Source organism: Neofelis nebulosa, chromosome 7 (assembly GCF_028018385.1).
Source record: "Neofelis nebulosa isolate mNeoNeb1 chromosome 7, mNeoNeb1.pri, whole genome shotgun sequence".
NCBI lineage: Eukaryota > Metazoa > Chordata > Mammalia > Carnivora > Felidae > Neofelis > Neofelis nebulosa.
Window position 1 is genome coordinate 33,474,100 of NC_080788.1, and position 22,547 is coordinate 33,496,646.

General features: G+C 38.0%; 1 protein-coding gene across 8 annotated transcripts in view; it reads right to left on the minus strand.

Annotated features, from left to right (window-relative positions):
- NEO1 (neogenin 1) overlaps positions 1-22,547 on the minus strand; it is a 237,793-nt gene that overhangs the window by 124,961 nt on the left and 90,285 nt on the right. For all 8 annotated transcript variants that reach the window (XM_058737118.1, XM_058737117.1, XM_058737116.1 and 5 more), the window contains exon 5: positions 16,895-17,031. In XM_058737118.1, the coding sequence (XP_058593101.1) occupies positions 16,895-17,031 (137 nt within the window). The remainder of the gene's footprint in view (positions 1-16,894; positions 17,032-22,547) is intronic.

Here is a 22,547-nt window from a genome sequence, read left to right on the forward strand (position 1 = left end):
AAAGCACTGGGGGAGAATAAAGACCCTCATGAAGTGGTATACACTGCTTGAAGAGAACACACTAGGAATAAGAAGTTCCAGGCTTTTACTGCTAGCTTTGCCTTCAAGTGCATTTTGTGACATTAGGGAAATTACTTTTCCTTGAAAGGATATAAGACATATGCATGTGAAAACTCTGCTAATACAAAAGGCATTTAAGGAATTTGCCAGGTATACTCATACAATGTAAATGTGATAAAGTATAGATTATATTTTATGAATAAAATAAAAGGTGCTTGATATTTCTAATATGATGAAATTTCTTGGCACATAAAAATGTCTCATAATTCCACTGTCCTGTTACAATTTTTTTAAAAATTCAGCAGCAACTATTTTCAGTATCCCAAGAAAAAGGTTTAAGAGGAAAATGTAATTTTGGGACTTATGGAAGCTTTATCAATCAGTAGATTAGTAACAATACCCCCTCTAGGGTTTTATGAGTGAAAAGGAAACTAAATTTTGTGGAGCATCAGCTATGAGTCAAATATGATAACATGTGCTTTATCTATTAAATCCCTGTAGAGTCTCAAAATGTAAAATGCATTGATAGGTATAATTCTGTTACACAATCACTGGAAATTAGTCCTTATGATCCCCTGAGAAGGGCAGACGATAAGAGCTCTGGCCAATGCACTTGCTTAATACTACTTTCTCACTTGAACACACTAGTGTGATGTAGTGTATGTTCTACAGCTCCCTTTAATCTAGAGCTCAAGGTCAATGCTTCACAAATAATTTACCTCACAAGTATGGAAATAGAAAATTCTCTGGGGCACGTGGGTGGCTCAGTCAGTTGAGCTTCTAAATCTTGATTTTGGCTTGGGTCATGATCTCACAGTTTGTGAGTTCGAGCCCCAGGTCGGACTTCGCACTGACAGTGAGGAGCCTGCTTGGGATTCATTTTCTGTGTGTGCGTGTCTCTCTCTCTCTCTCTCTCTCTCTCTTTCTCCCTTTCTCTCTTCTCTTCTTGTCTCTTCTCTCCTCTTCTCTCTCTCTCTCAAAATAAATAAATACACTTTAAAAAAATTCTCAAGGGTTTTGGGAAAATGGTATTTTACCTCTGCTAATGTGAGGATTAGGTTTGATAATTAGTTTTTTTTTTTAAATACTTATAATTAGATGAAGACTAATATACTAGGCCAATTTAATTATTTACTCAAGGTACAGGTATTATGAAATAGCAGTTTACAGAGGCAAACATAATTGGAATTGAATTGGAATTTACAGATATTTCATAGCACATTTGACATTATTCATTTGCTTCTTCCAGAGAAATTCAAACAGCTATGAGAAAAATTCCAAATCCAAAAATAATAGAAGTAGTAGTGATAGCTAAAATTCAACTGTTTCTAAAGATATATAAAGCAAAGACCTGAAATTAATATTGTTAAATATTTTAGGGGGCACCTGGGTGGCTCAGTCAGTGAAGTATCCGACTTCAGCTCAGGTCATGATCTCGCAGGTCACGGGTTCGAGCCCCGTACTGGGCTCTGTGCTGACAGCTGGGAGCCTGGAGCCTGCTTCAGATCCTGTGCCTCCCTCTCTCTCTGCCCCTCCCCTGCTCATGCTCTGCTCGGTCTCTCTCTCTCAAAAATAAACATTAAAAAAATTTTTTTAAATAAGAAAAAATTTTAAAAAATATTTTAACTTTTCTATTTCCCACATCTTTCAGGTACCAATAAATAAGATGCATCACCTACATACAAAATCAATACTCTAAAAAACTTAGAAATTTCACAAAGGAAGATACAAAAATGACCAACAAGCAGATGGTAAACTACTCAACATCATTAATCATCAGGGAAATGCAAATTAAAGCGAGAGAGATACCATTTCACATCCACCAGGATGACTACAATTAAAAAGACTGCTGGCTAAGATGCGGAGCAAAGAGAACTCACATACACTGTTGGCAGGAATATTAATTGGTACAACCACTCTGGGGAAAGATCAGCCACAACAGGAATACTCCTTATCAACAAAAAGACACAGACTCCTACTGCATGCAACAATGTGAAAGAATTTTAAATGTTATGCTTGGTGAAAGAAGCCTCACATAAACAAGTACCAATGACCTTCACCCAATTCACAAACACACACACCCCACCTCTGACAACTACCAATCTAGATATTCTCTGTATCTATGAATTCAGGTTTTTCTGTTGATGGTTTGTTTTGTTTTGTCTTGTTTTTTTAGATTCCATGTATCAATGACATCATATGGTATTTGTCTTTCTCTGACTTATTCCACTTAGCAAAATGCCCTGAGGGCCCATCCATGTTGTTGAAAATAACAAAAAAAAACAATGCTTAAATAAAGTCTGGACTGATTGTCCATTTCTGATTCACAATGTGACGTCAAGAATTCAAGCAATTAGATTCACCTGTTAAAAACATCTAGCGTCATGTTTTTTCTTCTACTTTCTGAGCAAGAATCACTGAAATCAACTAGACAAGAATGAGTGTCAGAGACAAAGCTGACACATAGTATCGCAGCTTTTATCACCCTGGGCTAGAAATGCCTAATGACTTCACTGTGTCACCTATTGTACCCTCGAGGAAGAAGACTGCAACCCATTTGCCATTCTATCTCCAGTAACACCAGATTCTGCCCTATGCCTAACTTGAAGTACTGAATAAATATTGCTTGAAAAATATCTTTGATAATACTTTTTAAAAAATGTTTATTTATTTTTGAGAGAGAGGGAGACAGAGCGCAAGCGAGGGAGGGGCAGAGAGTGGAGACACAGAATCCAAAGCAGGCTCCAGACTGAGCTGTCAGCACAGAGCATGACACGGGGCTCGAACCCATGGACTGCAAGATCATGACCTGAGCTGAAGTCAGATGCTTAACTGACTGACCCACCCAGGCACCCACTTTGATATTACTTTTAAGATAGTCATTGAAACGCTGTATTTGTAATCACAGACAAGAAAAATATTAACACAAAGAATGGAGGAGATGTGGGGTGGAGACTATCCCCTTCCTATTTAGCTTCCATTAGAGAAGCTCCATGTTTATCTATTTTAAGTTTCTTGCTTAGAAAGTAAATCTTCCTTGAGGTCCCTCCATCCTCCCACCTCCAAAAAGTTTGAAAAGCACTGACATGATCTCAACTTCAGAAATTTCTCTGGACAAAAAGACCAATAAAGTGCTCATTATCATTACAATGGGGATTGGGGAAAATGCAGAACAGATTTAATTTCATTTAAGCTGTCAAGTTATTCTCACAATTTATATCACTGCAGGGAAGTTAGCTTTCAGATACACTGAGGATAACTGTGCTGTATTGATAAGATTTTCTGGTTGGGGTAAGATTCCTTTCCTGTGCATAAACTGGGTTCACCTGAAAGTGTCAACCATAAACACTTAATGATAGGGGGGGGGAGTGGATAAACAGGGAAGAAATCTGCAATGAAGAAGAAACCTGCCCTACATATTCTTCTAACTAGGAGGTATCTTTCTATTGACCATTCTGGAGCTTCTGAGAGTTCAATTTTTAGTAGAAGGTGGCATTTTTTAATTCATCAAGTTGTTCCACTTTTCCTGTCGTTCCTAATTCCAGCTATCACCTCTTTAATGAAGAAAGAGAAAAACAACTAAAATTAAGAGAATGGGAAGTTTAGGAGATTCAATAGATTTAATGAGAGGCTTATTGCCAATACAACTGAAATTACTAAAATTCTTCTTGGCATGGATCTCTTTACCAAATCTGGTAAATTCAATAGCACCCTTCGAAGTAAAAGAAATATAGCTAGTAAGACAGTAAATGCTATATGGAATACATTCACTCAAAAAGACTGAATGTATAACAGATTCAAGAAAAGATAGCTAAAACTAATGAATAAGAGACCCAGAGTAAGCTAAATGACTTTGCCCAAACACTGCAATTCTTATGTTCTTTAAACAAACACTAAAAAGTGTATACTAATATTTTGTCCAATCTGCCAGGGTAGATAAGCAGGAGAGCCTAAGAAGCTAAACTGGGCTTAAGAGTGGAGTGCCACTGGCCTGGCTCACAGATAACAAAATGTGGAGCCAATGGTATCTGATGGTTGTGGAAAGTCATCTGAGATGTCCATTTGAATAATCTATGGAGGAAGTAGAATCTAGGTAAATAGACAAAAAAGAAATCAAAGAAACAATCAAGTAAAGACGATTTAGATAGAAAGGAAAGAGTCTTTAAACCCCAGGGACATTAGCGGAGGCAACTCACTAAATGCCCACAAAGCACCAGGCACTGTATTTGCATCTTCTTTACTTCATCACCAAAAAGAAGGCATTCGCATCTCCATTTTACAAATAAGAAAAATGGGGCTCAAGTAACTGACTAATTTGCCAAGGTGACATGGCCAGAGACTGGGAAACAGGGACATGCCTCCAAAAACAAAGCTCTTTTCATCATATCATATTCCTTCTATGAGGTAATGCTGGTCTCTTAAGGGGTGTTTATTTATTTATTTTTTAAGTTTACTTACTTGTTTTGAGATAAAGAGAGAGTGCAAGTGGGGAAGGGGCAGACAGAGAGGGAGAGAGAGTATCCCAAGCAGGCTCCACGCCACCAGCGCAGAGCCCAATGCGGGCTCAAACTCACAAACTGCGAGATCATGACCTGAGCCAAAGTCAGATGCTTAACCAACTGAGCCACCCAGGTGTCCCTGATCTCATAGTGATCTTATAGAAACCAGGGATCTATGTGTATACCACGATTCCTGCTTATTTGTCCCACAAAGCTTCCTCCTAATTAGGGTCATTTGGTAACATAAAAGCACAATAGAGTTGAATTCTTCTTGTCATGTTGCACTTTGACTAATGCACAAACAGCAAAACAGGCAGGATCTTTTGACATATGAATGGCTCTTCTATTTTGTAGTATTTTCGTGGTCTGAAACATGCATCTGTATTCCACATAAATCTAGCTTCTAACTTTACATCATATTTCATTTTATTTCATGTGGATATTCCTCATCTCTTCTATTATACCTGTAGGTTATCTCCTGAAGGTGGTTAATTACCATGGAAATGAGGCTGTTGAACTTCAGAATAAATTTACATAACTATTAGAAAATTATTTCAAGCTTGTAAAATACGGGATTTACCTGAAAGCTAACATGACCCCTGGTATGATAAAAATGTAAGAACTGCAAACCAATTCAAAGAGATTCAGGTCCCAATAAAGATTATAAAATAATTTCTGACTTACAGCAATGGCTTCAAAAATGGAACATTTAGGGGCGCCTGGGTGGCGCAGTCGGTTAAGCGTCCGACTTCAGCCAGGTCACGATCTCGCGGTCCGTGAGTTCGAGCCCCGCGTCAGGCTCTGGGCTGATGGCTCGGAGCCTGGAGCCTGTTTCCGATTCTGTGTCTCCCTCTCTCTCTGCCCCTCCCCCGTTCATGCTCTGTCTCTCTCTGTCCCAAAAATAAATAAAAAAACGTTGAAAAAAAAAATGGAACATTTATAAAGTGAAATTATAAAAAAATGCTGGATAGAGATTGCATATTATAAAAATGTCCAAGTATCTTACCCATTTGTTGTTAAAAAAAATGTGTTGGGGGCACCTGGGTGGCTCAGCTGGTTGGGAGGCTGACTCTCGATTTCACCTCAAGTCATGAGATTGAACCCCACGTTAGGCTCCATGCTGGCTGTGTGGAGCCTGCTTGGGATTCTATCTCCGCTGCCCCTCTCCCTGGCTCACACACTCGCTCTCTCTCTCTCAAAATAAATAAATAAACATTTTTTTTTAAATGTAGTGTCAGACACTATATTTAGGTGTTATGGATCAAAAAATTGAAACTGATGCAGACCTGTCTTCAAGGAACTGGCAAGAAAGAAACATACACAAACTGAAAAAAAGAAACTTAAATGTAACAAGTAAAGTGAGAAAGATATATGCAAGGTATATATGCAAAATCAGAATATGTAATGGAAGAAGTAAGAGAAAATGGGCCCATGCAAACAAAGGGAGTAAATGGGAGCAAGAGTTTCAGAGATTTCTGAGAAAAGCCAGGCAAGAGGGTAAAAAGAGGAAAACTACACAGAAGGAACAGCACAAAGAAAAGAAACACATGGGGTTTCTAAGAAGCTAGCTAGCTATAATACCTTAAGAAGCAATGGCAATATTAGGGGCGCCTGGGTAGCTAAGTGTCAGACACTATGCTCAGGTCATGATCTTGCATGCATGATCTTCCAGCCCCGCATCAGGCTCTGTGCTGACAGCTCAGCTGACCTCTCCCTCTCCGCCCCTCCCCTGTTCATTCATTTTCTCTCTCTCTCTCAAAAATAAATAAACGTTAAAAAAAAAAAAAAAAGAAGAAGAAGAAGAAGAAACAGGGCACCTGGGTGGCTTAGTGGGTTAAGCAGCCGATTTCGGCTCAGGTCATGACCTCACAGTTCGTGGGTTCGAGCCCCACGTCGGGCTCTGTGCTGTCAGTTCAGAGCCTGGAGCCTGCTTTGGATTCTGTGTGTCTCTCTCTCTCTGCCCCTCCCCTGCTTGTGCTCTGTGTCTGCTTTCAAAAAATAAATAAACGTTAAAAAATTTTAAAAAAACCAAAAAAAAAACAAGAACCAATGGCAATACTGGAACTGATCAGACTCAGACTCTAGTTCTCTCTCTGCTTGACATTTAGAAGAAAAATGACCCCATCAAGATAAGTGAACATCCAATATTCTGAAAATTACATATGAGACCTCAAAAGGAAGACATTTAAGGCGTCTTGCTAACTGTGGTAATTTGTAAATGAAAGTCAAAGGTATGACCCAATTTATACTGTAACTATGACACAAATATTATTTAATATATTCAAACCATATGATCTTGCTACTTAATAGTCTTATAAAATATGATTTTTGTTAGATGCACAGTGTTCTGATATATGGATAGGACAAAACTTATTTTATCAATCACCTATTGTTGGCCATTTAGGTAGTTTATAATTCTCCATTAAATATGTATCACTCTAAAAATATGTATCATTGCAATTTCTATGCATAAATCTTTGCACACATCCTAGATTACTTCATTAAAAGAAATTACTAGAAGTAGAATTGTGGGCCAAAGGATGTGCAAATTTTAAGACTTTTGATTAACAAACTGCCTTAACAAAAAGATTACACCAATTTGTACTACTACCAGCAATGTATGAGAATCCTCACTTAACTACAATTTTGCCAAGAGTAGGTTATTATTTTAAAACTCTACAGGGGTGCCTGAGTGGCTCAGTCAGTTGAGCATCCGACTCTTGACTTCAGGCTCAAGTCATGATCGAGCCCCATGTTGAGCTCCACACTGAACATGAAGCCTGCTTAAGATTCTTTCTCTCTCAATATCTTTCTCTCTCTCTCTCACCCCCCTCTGCCCCTCTCCCTGACTTGTGTTCTCTCTCTCTCTCTCTCTCTCTTAAAAAAAAAAAAAAAGTGCTTGCTTCGGCAGCACATATATGGCACTATGGGCCAAGAAAGGCCCATACTTTATTTTTTTTTAATTTTTTTTTTTAACATTTATTTTTCAGACAGAGAGAGACACAGCATGAACGGGGGAGGGGCAGAGAGAGAGGGAAACACAGAATCGGAAGCAGGCTCCAGGCTCTGAGCCATCAGCCCAGAGCCCGACGCGGGGCTCGAACCCACGGACTGCGAGATCGTGACCTGAGCCGAAGTCGGACGCTTAACCGACTGAGCCACCCAGGTGCCCCAAGGCCCATACTTTAATCTGCATTCTCTACTATTTGTGAAGTTGAACTTTTTCAGGTCAATTTTCCATTTTCATCTCGTTTTTTTAAACAGACTATTTTCTCTTTCCCTTTTTTTCAACAGAGGCATTCTTTTCATTCTTGTTCATTTATACGTTCCACTTTTATCTGTGGCAGTTATTTTTCCAAGATTTTAATGGAAGGATTTTGGTCATTTCTGCCATTCTGATAAAACTGATTTGATGAAAAACCAGGTTAGAACAAGAAAGACCAGTTAGGATACTAAGACAGCCTACGAAAGAGATTAACTGAACTTGAACTAGGTGAGTAAAGACAAGGACAATGAGAACCTAATGAATTAGAAGTGAGAAGAAATAAAAAAGATTGAAATGATCAAAAATGATTCCCATGTTTCAAGCACAAGTGAAGAGGTGGGCAGTGACACCACTAATACATAGAAAATCAGAGGAAGATTTTGAAGGAAGAAAGTTCAGTTCAGTCTTGGACATGTGAAGGTTGAAGGACATCAACTGGAATTGTCTGAAGATCAGCAAGGGGTCTGCTATAGGAATTTGGGAGTTATTGCGATGTCAATTATACCAGAAGCCAGGAGTACAAAGAGGCGTAGGTTAAAGACAGAACTTTGCAGAACACTAATATTTTAATGAGCACACTGAAGTGAAGAAAAGATGTCCATAAAAGAAAAGCAGAGGAATGGACAAATAAAAGGAGAAGTAGGATAATGCAGTGTTATCAAGACAAAGTACTGGAGCATCTCATGGGGTTGGAAGTAAAGACGAAGGGATTCAATGCACACAGTCTTGAACTACAACAGCAAATAAGGAATATAAGGGATTTTTTTTCCCTTAAAGTTTATTTGATAGAGTGAGAGACCGTGCATGCATGCAGAGGAGGGGCAGAGAGAGAAAGAATCCCAAGCAGGCTCCGCACTGTCAGCACTGTGGGCTCAAACCCACAGACTGCAAGATCATGACCTGAGCCAAAATCAAGAGTCAGACACTTAACCAACTGAGCCACCCAGGAATATAAGTGTTTTTAAGCAGCCATTTGGAAGAAAGCTCATCTTTATTGGCTTTGGTCCTTTCAAGTTTTATGTTGGCTTATGGAAGGCATCAAAAAGTCAAGAATGGCAATAAAGACAATAAAGCACTGTTTATAAACATTATATACATGAACGTGGCAATTATATAAATTAGGGTAATGATTCATCTTTCTCCAGGATAAGCTTTTATAAGATTTTTTAGGTTTATTTCTTTATTTTGAGAAAGAGAGAGAGAGAGAGCAAGCATGAAAGCATGTGAGCAGAGGAGCAGGCAGAGGGAGAGTGAGAGAAAGATTCCCAAGCAGCTCCATGCTGTCAGTGCTGAGCTGGAGGTGGGGCTCAATCTCATGACTGTGAGATTACAACCTGAGCAGAGATCAAGAGTGAGATGCTCAACTGACTAGGCCACCCAGGTGTCCTTAGAAGACTTTTTTTAATCCTAATTTTTTACACTACAAGTCTATAAAAAACAAGGTGCAAAGGAAAACATGGGTAATAAAGTAACCACAAACATGAACTCATCCTAGTTTTCCCATTTCAGAATTTCAATGCAAAGTTTCATTCATTCATACAATTATTTACTGATAATCCATTATGATAAATCATTATTAAGACCAGTCCCTGTTTGGTAAGGACCCCAGTCTAACAGTAGTGGGAAAAGGCATACAAACAAATCAGTAAGAAACACTGGTAAAAAGAGAACTACTGAGAGAGACATAAAAATTACCTGAGGGTAAGAGAATGGTCGCGAAAAGATAGCAAGGTTAAGATTAGAACTAATCTTGAAGGACTATCAGAAAATTTTAGCTGAGGGTGTGAGGCTACAGGGGAACAGAGCTAGCAAATATAGTATGTTCAGGAAACAATATGCAGTTTGGTAAAGATGACCTCTATTTTCATCCCAGGTTCAGGTGGAAGAATGCCAGAAGTTTATTTAATCAATTCCTTGCAACCACTTACTGAACTGATAAAAGAAACTAAGACAAAGGTAAGTTACATAACTTGCCCGTGTTCTCATTTCTCATAAGCGAAAGAAATAAGACTGGAATCCAAGCATGCTGGGTCCAAAGATTGCTCTTAACTACTCTCTGGTGTCTCTCAGTTAACAATGAAAAAGTTGACTTTAGGGGCGCCTGGGGGGGCTCAGTCTGTTAAGCATCAGACTTTGGCTCAAGTCATGATCTCATGGCTCGTGAGTTCAAGCCCCAAGCTGAACACTGCGATGGCAGCTCAGAGCCTAGAGCCTCTTCAGATTCTATCTCCATCTCTCTCTGCCCCTCCCTCACCTGTGCGTGCATGCACATGCTCTCTAATATAAATAAACATTAAAAAAAAAGAAAAAATTGACTTTATATGAAGGGTCTGGTTGTTTTTTTCCCTTCTTTTTTAGAGAGAGGGACAGACAGACAGAAAGACTTGGGGAGAGGGAGAGAGAGAATCCCAAGCAGGCTCCACACCCAATGCAGAGCCTGATGCGGGCTCGATCCCGTGACCCTGGGATCATGACCTGAGCTGAAATCAAGAGTCGCACGCTCAACTGAATGAGCCACTCAGGTGCCCCAGGTCTGGTAATGTTTTATAAATATGCCACAAGGAGTTTATTTTATCCTAAGCCAAGAGAACTGAGAGTTCTAATAAATGAGAGCAGAATATTGTAACTCATTATGAACTAAAGGGAAATGAAATCAAGCAGCAGACTGGCAGAAAAGGAGAGATCAATGTCTTGATGTGGATAGAGAGCAGGCAGAGTAGAAGGGTAAATGTAGAATGACATTAGACTCTGACTTCAGAGAAAGATGGTAGAATTTAAACTTCAGTGACACATTTATTATGAGTATTGACAAAGTCAAGGAGGGGGCCAATTTAGAATTTATCAATTTATCTCACAAGGATACAAATGGAAAATTTTCTTCTTTTGTGCATGGGGGAGGGAGTGGAGATGTGTATCACAGACTGTTATGAATGTTGTAAGAGAAAAGGAAAAATTCCTCTTAAAAAAAAAAAAAACAACTCATGACCAATGGGTGTTATCCGCAATCTGACATGACAGGAAATACACGATGGGCTAATTCACGTCACAGCATGTGTAGAAATCCCAAGAGTTAATGATAAAAAAATACATCTGAAATTTTTACCAGATGAATAATGAACTTATAACCTTTTTCTGCATTAACACTCACTATGGCATTTCCTGCGGCTATAACTTCTTAAAAAATAACAGAAGTCAGATAGGTATGACCATATATAGAAATAACTATATAAATATTTATGTATATAATCTCCAACTCTTTCTCATAAACTGGTTACCCCATTTGAAAAAGAAAATACTTTCAGTTATGGGACAAAGTTCAAAATAAAATTTTCCAAACTTTTTCTGTACATAATGACTTTTTATCTGTAAACCATAAAAAAGAGAAAACCTCATGTGACACACATTAACAGTACACGTTCAATTATTTTAATTACCATCCAGATTGAGAAACAGAACACACCAGAGGTCCCGTTGTCCCATATTCAGTCACTACCTTGTCCAAAAGTAATCACTATCCTAATTTCTGATTAGTTTTGCCTATTTTTGAACTTTGTAAAAATGGGGCGCCTGGGTGGCTCAGCATCCAACTTTGGCTCAGGTCATGATCTCACAGTTTGTGAGTTTGAGCCCTGCATCGGGCTCTGTGCTGATAGCTCGGAGCCTGGCGCCTGCTTCGGATTCTGTGTCTCCCTCTCTCTCTGCCCCTCCCCCGCTTGTGCTCTGTCTCTGTCTCTCAAAAATGAATAAATGTAAAAAAATAAATAAATAAAAAATAAATAGAATCATACAGTATGTGTTCTTTTGTGCCTTGTTTCCTTCTTTCAATGGTATTTGTGAGATTTATCCATGTTGCTGAATGTAGCAGTGCTCTGTCAATGATAATATGCCACTGTAGGATTAAAAATACTACTTATCTTTTCTACTGTTGATGGATGTTGTAATTATTCCCAGTTTTTATTTACTGTGAATAAAGCTGATGAGAACATTATCATGTGTTTTTTTGATGCATATATTTATACATTTCTGTTAAGTATACTCCTAGGAATACCACCATCGTATCGTAAAATATGTTTGTGTGCAATTTCAGTAGATTCTGCCAAACAGTATTCTAAAATGATTACATCAACGCATAGTCCTAATAACACTACATCAGCGTGTTCATCCTTACCAACACCTCCTGTTGTTAATCTCTTTAATTTTAACCACTCTGGAGTACAGTAGTATCTCACTGTAGCTTTTATTTGCATATATCAGAAAACTAATGATAATAAACCACTTTTGCAAATGTTTAATAACCACCTGAAGATCTGTGAGGTAGCCATTCAAGTCTTTTGCTGATTTTTTACTGGTTTATCTGTCTTTGTTTACCTGTTTACCTTGTTGATCTGTAAGAGTTTACAGAGTATACATGGAGAGTTTAAACTTTTTCTGAAAAGGACCAGATAGTATTTTAGAATCTGTGGGTGATGTGGTCTGTGTCACAACTGCTCAAATCCATTAAAAACAGCCATAGTCAGTATCCAAATGAATGTGACTGTATACCAAATAAAACTTTATTTATGGACAATAAAATCATATTTCATAAAATTTTCATGTATCACTAAATATCCTGTTTCAACCATTTAAAACTGTATAAACTATTTTTAGCTATTATTATACAAAAACAAGCAGTTGGGCAGATCTGGTTTGTAAGCTGTAGTTTTGCACACTCTTGGTCTAAATAAAGACCTTTGTCGAGACTTGTATTTAAGTCTTGTCAGGTGTCTATCAGTGTTTTTATGCTTTACAAGGAACCAACTTTTGACTTTGTTGAAACTCTCCATTTTGAATGGTTTTTCCTATATTATTAATTTTGCTCTTGCCATTACTTCCCTTCTTCTATTTCCTTTGGGTTAAGTTTGCTTTTTTTTTTTTTTTTTTTTTAGCTTTTTGAGGTGGATATTTAAGTCACTGATTTTTCAGTCTGTCTTCTCTCCTAATACCTGTACTTAGGTTATAAATGTCTTGTAAGTATCCCATAAGTTTTGATAGGTCACACCTCCACTGTTTCATCAAACTGTTTTCTATTTTCATCATTTCTTTCCTGACTCATGGATTATTTCAAAGTGATTCACTTAAGGCCCAAACACTAGCAGATCTTCAAGTTACCATTTTTTAAAGTTACTTTGTAATTAGTTCCAAACTTAATTCTACAGTAGTCAAATCTATAGACTTTCAATTCTCTAAAATTTGTTAAGATTTATTCTATGCTCAATATGTGGCGCATTTTTAGTAACTGTTTCACAGGCACTTATTAAAAAAAAACAGTTTAGGGGCACCTGGCTGGCTCAGTCAGTAGAGTATATGACTCTTGACTTCAGGGTTGTGAGTTCGAGCCCCACGATGGGTGTAGAGATTGCTTAAAAACAAAATCTTTAAAAAACAAAAACAAAACACACACACAAAAAAAAACAAAAAAAAATTACTCATTTGTTTGTTGCAGTATCCTATCAATGTCAAATATATTGCTAATATCTTTCTAATCTTCTGAAACATATTTATCATGCTTATTTTCAATTCTTGGTTAATCTTTTCCAATAATTCTCCATCAAATGGTATATGTTATTCTACCACCACACTTGGTTTGGCCAAAATTTTTAGTTCTGGGTTATCTCTGATATACTTTTCCTTTGATTCTAGCCTTTTAAAAAATAATAATGAACTTTCCCAAGTTACTAATGCTGCATAGCCCAAAACGTAGGGGCATAAAACCACCACCATTTTCTTATGCTCAAAGATTCTGTGAGTCAGGAATTAGGACAACTATTAGCCTCAAGCCGATCTGAAACTATGGTAGAAAAAGAGAAGTTAGCATACAGGATGTTTTATCAATAGTAGGCAAGAAGTGAAGTGACCTGACATAGAACCTTATACATCCTCTCCAAGTGAGGCTGGGGAGGAAGAGAAAGAGCTGGTGGACAATTGATAAGGCGTGGTTAATAAATGAATTTGGTTGTTCCCTATAGTAAGGGTATCAAAAAGCTAATTCAATCTTAAATTTCATTGAGGAATACAATTCTCTAGTACCAAGGAGGTAATGCTCGTATTACTGTACACCAGTATTCTGTACTGTTGAGACGCTTTCACTAATAATTTTCAACTCTGAACACCACACCACATGCTGTGGAGGTCAAAATCTTTTCAATTTCTGCCAATATAATCATTGGGGAAAATGGTATCTTTTAATTTTTCCTATCTGCTGATGAAGAAATGCAATAGGCTGATAAACTCCTCTTTGTGAACGGCCTGTTCATATTCTTTACCAATTTTCCTTAGGTTCTTTCTTTCTTTCTTTTTTTTAATCATTTTCCAGGGGCACCTGGGTGACTCAGTCGGTTAAGCGACCAACTCTTGATTTCAGCTCAAGTCATTATCTCATGGTTCGTGGGTTCAAGCCCCACACTGAGCTCTGTGCTGACAGTGTGGAGTCTGCTTGGAATTCTGTCTCCTCTCTCTCTGCCCCTCCCTTGCTCTTGCTCGCACACTCTCTCAAAAATAAATAAACATTTAAACATTAAAAAAAATTAAAAATAAAATCATTTTCTGAAAACTGCATTTTCAGAATTCTGACCCTTTCTCAGTTATGTGTTACACTATTTTCTCCTAGTTTACCATTCGCATTTAGCCTTTATTTACAGGGGCTCTTCTACATAACGTCTTTAAAAATGTGTACATTGTCAAAATGTGTCAGTTTTTGCTTGACATCCTATTTTCTGTTTTTCCTGAGATGGTCTTTTCCAGCAGAGATAATATAAACATTAAGCCATATAATCTTCACTTTTTCACATTCTGACCTTTGGTCTGAAGTACAGATCCGATTTTATAGCCTCCTACTTGAAAATCTATTATACCAATACCCTTTAGTAAATAAAAGATTTTCCCTCTGAACTGAATTCCCACTTTGATAATATTTTTAAGTTCTGTATTCACTTGTAACAGCTAGATTTTATTCCTTTTGGTTGACTTCTCTTGGGCCAATACCATGCTGTTTTGATTAGAGAAGGTCTGTGACAATTTTTAACACCTAGGTTTCTTCACTCTTATTCTTTTCTCAGTTTTCTAGAATGTACTCATTTAAAAGGTACTTTCTATAGGCACAGATAATAAGATGGAACTTGGTACAAACTGTAAGATGTATGTATTATAACTAAAAAAATATAGTTAATTAAGTGAACAGGAAGAGTCCTAACTTGATTCCATACAATGAATAAAAGTTAAAAAGGAGAAAATAACCACACGGACAAATGGAACTGACATGTATGGTGAACACCATGCCTCACAATGTGAGGTTAACAACAAGGTACTTCACAGTAGAGGAAACTGAGGCACAGGTAGGAAATGGAAGAGAGTGTTAGGCTAAGAATCTGATTAATGGTAAAAACAAAAAGAGAAAACATCTACTAAGGGAGGCACAGGGGCCAAATAAGATGGAGTTCACTAATATTCTACTTGTATGATCCCACCCACATAGAGGTAAAGAAATAAATTGGTCATTCTACAACTGGTCATAGCCAACCTTCCACCTAGCCAAGAACAATGGCTGAGCTCAACTGAGGCAAAAGTTATGTAAATAACTGTAATAGTTATAGTCTAAGGATTGCTCTTTTGATTTTCAGAGATTACAAATCCACCCACAAATAGCAACAGAGAACATAAATATTCTGTGCCTTTGTCAGCATAAGATCCCAAGCAATCTATTCTCCAGTTCCTATCAAAAACAAACTTGAGGGGTACGTGACTGGCTCAGTCAGAAGAGCATGCGGCTCTTGATTTTGGGGTCATGAGTTTGAGCCCCATGCTGGATGAGAACAAAACAAATTTGAGTCCTCTCATGACTGCTGGGAGTATAAATGTGACTATTGTGATTCCTACTCTAAAACCCACCAGTGTACCAAGAGAAACTTTAATAAAAATGTGAGACAACCCCAAACCACAGATCAGGAAGTATTTTATCAAATATGATACAATTTGAGACAAGGTAATAACGAATATCATGAACCAATACATACCTCTACATATCCAAACAATGGTAAATTTTCCTGAAAGTACTAGAAAAGTCCTTAAAAATTTTTATTTGAAACAAGATAAATGAGGGGCGCCTGGGTGGCTCAGTCGGTTGAGTGACCGACTTCGGCTCAGGTCATGATCTCACGGTTTGTGAGTTCGAGCCCCACGTCGGGCTCTGTGCTGATAGCTCAGAGCCTGGAGCCTGCTTCAGATTCTGTGTCTCCCTCTCTCTCTGTCCCTCCCCTGCTCATGCTCTGTCTCAGAAATAAATAAATAAATAAATAAAAAAAAGAAAGAAACAAGATAAATGAGGGTATAGACAAATCATAGGAGAGAGCAAATATTTCTCTGAGGGTACATTTCAATATGGAGGAAGGGCAAGGGAGATAGGATAAAGAAGAGATTATGTGCACATGTCATGTTCATTTTCTCTGACTTCTAAATCAGAGAACCTGTTAGAGGAGATGCTGTGATGACCAACATTAGTTGAACAGAAAGAAATACATCATCAAATCATCGGAGAGACGACCATGTTACATTGAGAGTAACAGAGCATTCCGTCCTGGGTGATCTATTCTCCTAAAAGGAGGGGACACCAATACTTAGGAGATAAAGGGTTCTAGATCAGAGTACAAGAAGTCTCTGTGACAAGAAGAGTGAACTGAACCTTCCAGATGCCCCAGAACACAGCATTCCCCACACTACTGCTAGTACTACAGATAATACCAGTAACTGAGCTCTTATCATATTCTAGTCACACAGGCCAGGAGGTTTACAAACATGAACTCTTTTAATCCTTAAAACAACCTCAATGGGGTGAGTGCTCTTATTATCTCCATTTTACAGATGAGGTAAATGAGGGCCAGAGAAGTTAAGCAAATTTCCTATAGTATGAACCTAAGCAATCTGGCTTAAAGCTCAGGGTGTTAACTCTATCCTATATTGCCTCTTTCACTTTGATGTTAAATAATTAGCAAACCCATACAGTACACAGAATTTATTTAGACAGGAAATGGTTACATACCTTGTACTGTAAGCTCTGCTTGAGCTTCAACGGTCTCATTTCCATTATCAGCTATACAAAAGTAAGTCCCCGCATCATCCTCAGTGACATCACTGATCTCCAGACTACCACCTGCCAGCAACGCCAATTTTTCAGAGCTGTATAAAAAATATTGATACATTTCAGAGCTAGGAAAATAATACCTGAGAAACTTTCCACATAAAACAGAGAAAACACTTAAACAGGTTATTCATATGGCTACATAAGGAGTGAGACTAACATAAAATTAGCAGAATATAATTTAGTCCAATTTGCTTTGCTCATATTTAAATGCATAAATATCACAAATACAAACCAAAATGTTACAATGAATTATCTCCAACACTTCTAATTATTCTCAAAAGCAGACCACTTTTGTAACCAATTCCACTCCTCATAGTCCATCCCTGCCTCCCAACTCTACCTAGTTTTTCTACAAATTATGTAATTTTAAAGTCTGGAATCAATCTCAGAGTCACTCCACTATAGCACGCCACACTGAGAGGACTAATGGAGAGGGTAAAATGTCAGATCAGAGACATAAAGTCATGGGGCCACAGTGCCTACTGAAAGTTTCCTGTGGTGGCTTGGCTGTGAAGGGGAGGAAAAAGGGCAGGGAAGGGAGGGAACACGGTTGCCAGGGAACAGCTCCCTGGGTGTGGTTGCCGGGCGAGAATCAGCCATCATGCCATTTATCAACAAGGATGCTGCCCACTATAATCCAAATCTACAGAGTGATTTAAATCTTTTAAAGGAATATTTGAAGAAAAAGTAAAATAATCCTATAACATTGAGGAAGAAATCACAAATCAATATTTTCATCAAATTTTTACAAAGTAAACAAGTTTAGTTGATTTGGAGAGTTTGTAGAGTTGTAATTTTATTTTTATTTTGAGGTTCTATGTCTAACCTGGTTTTCATAGGCAGATTTTTTTCTCTCAAATTTTAGTACTGTCACATTTCCTATCTGTATTTATGTTCAATGAAAAATGTTCTGATTATAATTTGGCTTTTCACATAAAATTCCTGCTGTGCAAAAAATAGAGGAAATGACTATTTATTCTGTGCTACGATTATAATTCTCAACCTAAGTAAAGTGCTATTCTGGCTTAAATGTCAGTACACTTTTAGCCTGAGTAATTAGTCTTCCTGAATTTGATAAACAAGATTAAGTTTCTGAACAAAGAAAGAGGAAAACCAGAATGAGGTCTGGCGACTTCTCTAAGAAATACCCTGCAAGGTCACAACTAAACTTTGTCAAGCAGCCTTCCAATGTGAAACATCTCTATTATGCCCCCAAATCCCAATTTAATGTGATGAGATAGGGAAGCAATACAACATATCATGAAACAGAGCACGGATTACTAGGATAAGACAGAAAGGCATTCCGTGCCTCAAAAAATAGGAAAAAATTCACAAAAATTAAAAGCCTCTATTTCACCCTTAGATAAAATCGCTATTAATCTTAAGAAATGGAAAACAACATTCACAAGTGGAAATTCAGCAATATATACATGTGATACCCAGTTGAACATAACTTGAAATACTAGTTGGTATGGGACTTTTGAACTGACAGATAGTAATTTATATCTAACAGTTATGCTAAAAAATACTCCTGATACTTGTTTTGCCTCATATTTGCCATAACTGAGTATCACTACAGATTGTAATCTTTCTTAATGGAATTGATTTTACTCCCTTAAAAGAAGCCTGGGAGGAATAATGTCCATTAGCCTGGTAGAATTCACTTAACTTGTTCACACGATGATATACTGGCTTACAGTAAGATGGCAATCAAGTCTTTAGAACTCCAAAATTCAAAGATACAAGCAAAAGGAACAATATGTGAAAAGTTTATGCCTGGTCACGACTGAGTGTTGCTGGACAAAGGGAGTATGTGTGTGTATCCCCTGGGTAGTCGGGGTCAATCTAAGAGAGCTTAGTGTGCTAAGAATACTTTTTTTTTTCTTTTTTGGCCAAGGAAAAGGCTTTTAAGCAGATAAATCACATAATTTAGTGAAGAAGAGGAAGGGGAAAAAACTAGAAGAAGAAAGTTTGATTGTAAAATCACTGTAAGGGTCCAGAATTAAAGAGAAAGAAGATAAAATATGGGCAATAATAACAGAGGTAAAGAGAAAACAAAAAGTATTGACCACTCTTAGAAACGATGCAAGAGAAGGTAAGGAGAGGGATATATCTGCTCATTTGGCAAACACTTGTTGGCATGCCTCTATGTGTCAGGTAGTAGCTGGGGATGTAGCAGTGAGCAAAAACACAACAGTGCACCCATGCAACTCAGTGGGAAAGACACACATAAAAGATGATAATTCTACAAAATGGCATACCAAAAGGACCTACCAGGAAATTAGAAATAAAGAAATATTCTGACCAAAGTAACCTTTGGACTGAGATCGGAAAAATGAGGAGGAGCTAATCAATAATGAAAAGGAGAAAAAGATTTCAGAAGGAAGGACTAGCATATGCAAAGGAACAGTGGCAGAAAGGACTACACTGTGTTTGGGGATCTAAAAATAACTAGTGTGGCCTGATTTAAGAGAGAAAAAAAAAAGAAAGAGGAGAATGGAGCCAGACCACACAAGGTTTTGAAAGCCATTTTAATAATTTGAGTCCTTAGTCTAAAAACAATGAATAAAAAAAAAATACATACATACATACATGAATAAATGGGGAGGGGGTTGACAATGATGTTATGAGATCTGAGCTTTTATATATATATACATATATACAATGTATATATACAATGTGTGTGTGTATATATATCTATATCTATACACAATGTGTGTGTATATATACATACATACACACACACACACACATCTTCTTTATCCATTCATTCATCAATGAACACTTAGGTGGAGAGAAAGATAAACTAGAAGAGACTCAAAGATAGAGAACAAACCGAGGAAGATGGGTGGGGGTGGGTTAGATGGGAGATGGGTAATAAGGAGGGTACTTGTTATGATGAGCACTGGGTGTTGTATGTAAGTGATGAATCACTGCATTCTACTCCTGAAACCCATATTGCACTGTATGTTAACTAACTAGAATGTAAATAAAAATTTGGAAGAAAAAGAAAGGATAAACAAAATAAGAATTTTTATGTTTATATTCATGGGGTATATTGGCCTGCAGTTTTCTTTTTTGTACTATCTTTGTCTGGTTTTGGTATCAGAGTGATACTAGCTTCAATTCCTTCTTTTTTAAAGTGTTTTTTTTTGAGAGAGAGAGAGAGAGCATGGATAAGCAGGGAGAGAGAATCCCAAGTACGCTTCATGCTGTCAGCACATTGCATGATGCAGGGCTCAATTCCAACCATGAGATCATGACCTAAGCTGAAACCAAGAGTCAGACGCTTAACCAATTAAGCCACCTAGACACCCCCAATTCCTTCTCTTCTAGTTTCTGGAGAGATTGTGTAAAACTGGTGTTAATTCTTCTTTAAACATTAGAATTCTCCAGTGAAACTACGTGGGCCTGGAGACTTCTTTTAGGAGAGCCTTTTTTTCTAACTTGTTTATTTTGAGAGAGAGAAAAAGAGAGAGACCATGGGTGGCGAAGGGGCAGAGACAGAGAGAGACACAATTCCAAGCAGGCTCCATGCCGATAAAGCACAAAGCCTGACAATAGGGCTTGAACTCATGAACTGTGAGATCGTGACCTGAGCCAAAATCATGAGTCAGACATTTAATCAACTGAGCCACCCAGGTGCCCCTCTTTTTGGGGAGTTTTAAAATTACAAAGTCAACCTCCTTAACAGAGACCTATTCAAATTATCTGTTTCATATTGGGCTAGATGTGGTAGGTTGTGTTTTTGAGCAAACAGTTTATTTTGCATAAGTTGTCAAATTTACTTGTGTATAGTTGCTCATAGCGTTCCCTTATTATCACTTTGATGCCTGCAGGATCTGTAGTAGCATCCCCTGTTTCAGCCCTAATGCTGATCATTGCATCTTCTTTTTTTGTAGTTCAAGGATTCTTTCCTCTGTCCCATCCAGTCTGCTGCTGAGGTCATCCACTGAGTTTTTAATTTTTTTTTTTTTTTTTAATGTCTCAGATCAAAAATTTCCACTAGGTCCCTTAAAACTATTTATTTGAGGAGACTTTTCTATGTATTTGCTAAGATACTCTTTTTTTTTAAGTTTATTTGGAGAGAAAGAGAGGGCATGCATGCCTGTGCCATCGAGTGGGGGAGGGGCAGAGAGAGAGGGAGAGAGACTCACAAGCAGGCTCCACGCTCAGCACAGAGCCTAACTCAGGGCTCGATCCCACCACCACAAGATCACGACCTGAACCGATATCAAGAGTCAGACACTTCACCAGCTGAGCCACCCAGGTGCGCCTTTCTGGAGATCCTCTATTTTTTCACTTGTTTCAAATGTGTTCGTAATTGCTTATTGGAGCATTTTTATGGTGACTGGTTTAAAATCCAACAGATAATTCTAAAACCTGCCATCTCAGTGTTAGCATCTATTCTCTTCTCGTTTGAGATTTTTCTGGTTCTTGGTATGATGAGTGATTTTTTTTAAAAAATTGTTTTTAATCCTTATCTACTTTTGAAGGAGACAGAGTGCAAGCTGGGGAAGGGCGGAGAGACAGGAGGACACAGAATCCAAAGCAGGCCCAGGCTCCAAGCTGTCAGCACAGAGCCCAACGCGGGGCTCGAACCCACGAGCCACAGGATCATGACCCAAGCTGAAATGAGACATCCAACTGACTGAGCCACCCAGGCGCCCCTGATGAGTGATTTTAAATTGAAATCTGGATATTTGGGGTATTGTTGTGAGACTCTGGATGTCACTAAACCTTTTGCTTTAGCTGGCTTCTTCTGACACTGCTCTAGCAGAAGAAGGGGGAGGCACCACCTCATTACTGTCAGATGGGAGGCAAAAGTTCAGGTTCCTCAGTCTCCATTTTAATACCCAAGGGGAGAAAGGGATTCCTCATTATTCCTTAACAGTCAGAGCTCCCCATTAGGCCTTCACTGGTACTACCTTCTGGCTGGGTGCAGAAGGAATGTCTCATTACCATTCTCACATGGTGTCCACTGACACCACCTTCCCCGGTCCTCTGCCCAGAGAGAGTACACTTTTGTTCAGAGCAATTCTGAATGTGCCTCTTGGCACTTCCAGGTTGGAAGCTTCTTCAGCTCAAGTTGAGATGCGCAAAACAAAAACAAAACCCAAGGAAGTCACCATCATGGTGTTACTTGGGTCCCAAGGTCTCTAACCAGTCAGTCTTCCTCTCTCCACCTTTTAGAGTCTTATGTTTGTTTCATATATAATGTCTGGGGTTTTTATAGTAGGAAGAACAGGAAAAAACATATCTATTCCATCTTCCCAGAAATGGAAGTCCTCATTTGTTTTTTTAAGTAATCCAATTTTTCTACTATTGTCAATTATAGTAACATTAAGCATTTTTATAACTGTAACTTGTTCATTTGCAGCTGAGTTCTGATCTATCATTGCACAGAAACAGAAATTACATGGTTACTAAATTACTTTGTGCTGTCAGTTCCTCTATACTTTATCATTTATATTTTCTCAATTCTCTCCCTTTAAAACAACTCAATGAATGGGATACATTTCCACCACCCTTCCTTCAATACTACGTTTGG